The sequence below is a fragment of the Pteropus vampyrus genome, unplaced genomic scaffold (assembly GCF_000151845.1).
Source record: "Pteropus vampyrus isolate Shadow unplaced genomic scaffold, Pvam_2.0 Scaffold36, whole genome shotgun sequence".
In the NCBI taxonomy this organism is placed as follows: Eukaryota; Metazoa; Chordata; class Mammalia; order Chiroptera; family Pteropodidae; genus Pteropus; species Pteropus vampyrus.
Genome location: NW_011888817.1, coordinates 11,619,973 through 11,625,972, shown reverse-complemented (window position 1 = coordinate 11,625,972; position 6,000 = coordinate 11,619,973). Strand labels below are relative to the sequence as shown.

General features: G+C 35.7%; 1 protein-coding gene and 1 pseudogene across 5 annotated transcripts in view; both read left to right on the top strand.

The window, feature by feature from the left end:
* The window catches only part of KIAA0319L (KIAA0319 like), an 88,048-nt gene that overhangs the window by 48,458 nt on the left and 33,590 nt on the right, over nucleotides 1-6,000 (top strand). For all 5 annotated transcript variants that reach the window (XM_011357954.2, XM_011357956.2, XM_011357953.2 and 2 more), the window contains exons 4-5: nucleotides 2,430-2,676; nucleotides 4,985-5,086. In XM_011357954.2, coding sequence (XP_011356256.1) covers nucleotides 2,430-2,676; nucleotides 4,985-5,086 — 349 coding nt within the window. The remainder of the gene's footprint in view (nucleotides 1-2,429; nucleotides 2,677-4,984; nucleotides 5,087-6,000) is intronic.
* Nucleotides 720-838, top strand: LOC111738263 (annotated as a pseudogene).

Below are 6,000 nucleotides of genomic sequence, written 5' to 3'. Positions count from 1 at the left end.
ATGACCAGGCATTCTACTACTCATAGATATTTACCCAAGAGAAATGAAAGGATATGTTCATACAAAGACTTGTAGAGGAATATTTATAACAGCTCAATTTGTAATAGCCCCAAACTGGAATCAACCCCAGTGCTCATCTGTTGGTGAATGAATAAACAAATTGTGGCATAGTCATACAACAGAAACCTACCCAGCAATCATAAGGAAAGACCTATTAATACAAACAGCAGCATGGATGAATAGCAGAATAATTTTGCTGAGTGAAAGAAGCCAGACCAAAAAAGAGTACGTACATGTGACTCCCTTTATATAAAATTCTGAGAAATGCAAACTATAGTGATAAGAAGCAGAGCAGTAGTTGCCTGGTGAGTGGGGTGAGAGGAGAAGGGATTACAAAGGAACATGAGGAATCTTTGGACCTGTTGGATATAGTCATCATCTTGATTGTGGTGATGGTTTCATAGATGTACACATATGTCAAAATTTATCAAATTATACACTAAATATATTCAGTTTATTGTATATTGATTGTACTTTAATAAAATTGTAAAACAAATGAACAAAGATGTGAATAAACTTAACCAAAGAAAATATATGACTGGCCAGTAAACACATTAAAAGATATTCAGCCTCATTAGTTATCAGAAAAATGCAAATTAAATCACAGTGAGATACCATTCAAATAACAAAAAACAAAAAGATCAAGAATACCAAGTATTGTCTACGACTATGCCACCCTGAACGTGCCTGATATCATCTGATCTTGGGAGCTAAGCAGGGTCGGGCCTGGTTAGTACTTGGATGGGAGACTACTTAGGAATACCGGGTGCTGTAGGTGTAAAAAAAAAAAACAAAACCAAGTATTGGTGAAGTTGTGGAGCAACTGGAACTCTCATACATTGCTGGTAGAAATGCAAAATGGTACAGCCACTTTGGATAATAGTTCATAGTTTCTTATAAAGTTAAGCATACACTTATATGTAATTAACAATAAATACTTCTAAGTATTTACCCAAGATAAATGAAAATATATGTTTACAGAAACATTTGTATTCAAACATATATAGCAGCTTTATAAGAGCTGAGAAAACTGAAAACAATTTAAATATCTTATCAATGATGAATGGATAAATAAAATTTGGTATATCTCTATAATGGTATACTACTCAGTAATAAAAAAGAATGAACTACTGAATCATGGATGAATCTTAAAAACATTATGTTGTGTGAAAGCAGCCAGAAACAAAAATATTATGTATAAGATCCTTTTATATGAAATAGAAGAAAGCCCAAACCAACTAATGGTGACAGAAGACAAATCAGTAGTTTCTTGGGCCTGAAGATGGAGGCAGGAATTTGCTGCAAAGGGGCATGAACTAATTTTGGGGGCTAATAGAAATGTTCTCTCTCTTAATTGTAGTTATGTGGGTGTATATACTTATCAAAACTCATCGACCTATACACTTTAAATGTGTGCAGTTCATTTTTTGTAAATTATACTTCGATTAAGTTGATTAAAAACAAACAAACAAACCCATATCACCAACTTTGTTTAGCCACTCATCATTTCTTGTTTGGATGAATACAGTACTCTCCTAAACAGTATTCCTGCTGTTGTCTTCCTTCTTCAAGCCCATACACTAGATAGTAACTTGAATTATCCATTTAAAGCAGAAACCTGACTTTGTCACTTCCTTGCATACAACCATTGATTGCTTACCATTACCTGGTTCTTTAAAGTAGTGTATACTGTCTTCTTTACTCTGGCCATTGACTGTCTTTCCAGCTCATCTTTCATTATTTCCTGCCTCTTTGCTTATGACTCTCAGTTCCCAACACATGCCATGTTAATCTCATTTCTACACTCAACTCTCCCCTCAGCCCTTTGTCTAGTAAACTGTTTACCCTTTAAAACTCAGATCTGGACTTTCCTCCTTCGGAGAGCCTTTATTTAAACTATCTTTCACATGCACCCTTTCTCCAAGAGAGAGAAGTTAAATACTCTCAGGGTTTCTTTGGTTCATCATAACTTTCCTAGTTATTTCTACCATTTTTGGCTTATTATGTTTTAAATTCTCTCCCCGCCACTAGATTGTACACTTGTTGAGCACAGCGATTATGGTTGGGTTTTTTTTTTTTTTTTGATTCAGAAGGCTTATTCTGTAATAAGTGCTTAATAAGTATTTGTAAGAAGAATTGAATATAAATGTTGAGATTGTTACTATTTTAAGCAGAACTGTCGGCATAGAAAGAAAGACTGGGAAGATTTATATCAACATAATACCAGTTTGAGTAGTAAGATTAGTTTCTTTCACATTTTTGACAGTTTTGCGTTAAAACATTTAATATGCAATTATTTCATGTGATATAACCTAAAAAACTGGCTTTATAACTTTTGTCTACTTAATTGAATTTTTGCATTTCTTTAGGTCCACAAGGAAGTCACAATTTCCAATCCTCTAACCACAAATCTGACTGAGGAAACTGCTGTTTGGTCAAAGAATGTATCAGTCCAACCTGAGGTGTCAGAGGATCTGGGTACTACGCCTAGCACTCAGCAAGTAAAAAACCCTGGGAAAATCCAGGTTGCTGCCCCTCTGCCAGTGGCTCCCTCCAACAGTTATGCTACCCCCACCCCCCAGGCCTCTTTCCAGAGCACTTCAGCACCATTCCCAGGTGAGGCCCTTTGCTTCTGCCCATGGAGATAGGATGGGAAAGTAGAACATTTAATCAAAGTGTTCCCTTTTAATGGAAAGAAAGGAGGGAGGCATGACTTTTAATACTGTAGGTTAAGAGAAAAAATAATCCTATTTGTGTCCCTGTAATCATAGGATTTGGGGCTCTCGATCCTTTTCTCAACAGGCCCGAGCCTATGGAAATTTATGAAGCTCATTTCCCCCAAGCCAGATTCCACTGGGACTTAAGGGCACAAGATTCAATTAAGCGATGTTCAAGGAATCAAGCAAACAGAGGCCACTGGGAAGAAAGAGTTGGATCTGTGCACCTGTTTGCCTTCTGAACAGCTGGTTGTAGATCAGATATTTGTCTCTCTGATTTTGACAGCATCTTTAGTTTTTAAAGCAACCCATAGAAAGATTTATACATAGAATGTTGCCTTAAGTCTATGTTTCATGAGTGCCATTCTAAGGTATTAGGAGGAAATGATTAATCAAGGAAACTAAGTTGATCTTCATTCCCTGGAAAACTCAATAGGGTGAAGAAAAGACACTGAAAATGATTTTTGCCAAGTTTTAATTTCCTAGGGCCTCATTTGGTGGTAATATAACATGAAATTTTAGGGTTTCAATCCTATGCCACTAAAGTAATTTTTTAAAAAAATTCAGAATGCCTGTAATTTTTGGTGTAATCATGAAGGGTTTGAGTTGCACTGTATTTTTGTCCATTATACTTTACCTGAGTGTAGCGGTTTCTTTCTTCTTTTCCTCCTCCTTCCTTTTTTTGAAAATCACTTCAGAGAATTCTTATTTCACCTCCTGGGGTTTCTAAATGGTAAAGCTTCCATAATGGATGTTTTTATTTCTCCCCAAGTACAGTGTCCCAAGCAGACAGGTAAATCTCAAATTTCATATTTGTCTAGGAAGCCCATCTCACCTCCTAGTCTTGAAATATGGGTGGACCAGGCAGTTGTTTGCTTTAAGCTCTGTAGTTTCTAGGTCTCATAACAAATGAACAATTATTGTCAGAGAAAAGGTTTATATAATCAGTGATTCTCAACAACCTGCAAACATTTTTCGTTGTTATAACTAAGGAGGAGGGGTTCTACTGACATCTAGTGGGTAGAGGCCAGGGATACTGCTAAACATCTTAGAGAACACAGGACAATTTCCCCGACAACAAAGAATTATCTGCTACAAAGTGCCAAGGTTGAGAAACCCTAACATGTATGAACTCGCTGATGAATAGTATATAGACAGTATATAGCTATTAGCTGATGTGGTATTCCAAAAAACGCTAAAGTAGTTCAAGAAGTAGGTCAGTTTGAATGGAAATGATCTGGGAAGATTTCTTGGAGAGAAGACTGGCTATGAGCTAGAAACAAAGTATTATATTTAGAATAAAAAAAGCACACACCCCAATTGGAGAAATAGCTTTAGCAAAGTCCCCAGGAGTAGACCATGGCTTCTGTGGAACACAAGAGGAAAAATTAATAAAACTAGAGGCAGAATTGGGTAGGAAGGGCGAGATGGTATGATCAAATGATAATAGTTCTCTCATACAAGGTGAGGAGTTTGGCCTTAAACATGGCGTGTGTGTGCAGCGGCGGTGTCTTGAGTAGGAGAGTAACATGGTGGGCGAGGATTTTAGAAAAACTAATGATGGTGGGTGTTTTAGGAAGACAGAATGGATTAGAGTGGGGAGAGCTAGCAGATGGAAGAACAAGATCCTTGGAATAATGTAAGTCTATGGTTGTAACAACTGGAATAGAAAGAAATTAACACTGGCCTTGTGATCAACACTTGCCTTTTCTTCTAGGAACTTTATGTCTGTTTTTTATTAGAAAGTTATTTATCAGCATAAAGATGATCCTTGAAACAGTTGAACTCTGTTTATTGAGCTCTGTGGAAAGTACTGTATAAAAAAGGCTTAAGGATCAACAGTAGTTAAAATACAGTGGAGAAAAAGTCAGAAAGGAAGAAAAGTAGAATAATATGGTGTTATGATAACCAAGAGTTTTGAGATGGAGGCATTTAGCAGTATTAGATGCCACAGAGGGAAGTATGAGGGCAGAGAAACAGTTATTCGATTTGCTAAGCAGCAGTTTGTTAATGACCTCAAAAGGTTCTTTTCAGTGGAAAAGTGAGGACAGGATCAAACTTCAGGGAATTAGAATAGATAAGTAACGAGGAAATGAAGGCAGTAGCTGAATATTGTTAATAAAAGAAATTTGGCCACAAAAGGAAGGAGAGAAATGAGATAGTTTGGATTTAATTCTTTAACTCTTGCAAATTTTCTTTGTTTCCAGTTATAAAGGAACTGGTGGTATCTGCTGGAGAGAGTGTCCAGATGACTCTGCCTAAGAATGAAGTTCAATTAAATGCATATGTTCTCCAAGAACCACTTGAAGGTAAAACATCCCCTTACATTTGGATAATGTTTTAATTTATAATGATAAACATATACCTTGATTCATTTACTCATTGCAACAATCCTGTGAGAATAGGTATAGCAAGTACATGCGCAAATATTTATGTGATATGAGAGACAATATGATATAATATTTGAGATTCTGGCTTTGACATCAAGCCTGAGTTCAAATCTCAACTCAGCCAGTCATTAGCTGAATGATTTTAAGCAAATTATTTAACTTCTCTAAATTTCCATTTCTTTCTCAGTTAAATGAGGATAATAATTCCTACTTCATTAGGTTACTTTAAGGGCAAAATGAAATGGTATATAAGACACCTACTTCAGGCCCTAGCATATAACCGATGCTCATTGAATGTAGGTTGTATTATTTGCATTTAAAGGGGGAAGAAACTGAGACTCAGGCTGACCTCTTTATTTTAGCCAAACATTTAATAAATAGCAGTTATAAAACTTGTAGAGAAGTTATTCAAGGCTACTGTTACTATAGATTTGTTACTTAAAAGACAGGCCCAATGTGATACACAAAATGCAAATTTATGCAATATATAAATTAGGGGATGATTAATTATTTAAGAAAACTTTTGTAATGTGAGCATTTTTTTCACCTTTGAAATATATATTAATATACCAAAGTTTGACTTATAAGTCTAAGACTATCTATGATATGAAGTGAAGCATACCTTGATGGAAAATGATTGTATTGCGTTTATATTATTTTCAGGTATTAGGTTTGTCAAGTAGAATGCCATACTCTATTCAGGATGGGGTCCTTCCATTTTAGGTACACATGTTTCCAATACAATGTTTCTATTTTCTGGGCCTAATACCAAATCATGTATTTATGCAAAAAGTACTTTTCCAGAACCTAAATGCCTACTTTGTTCTATATTT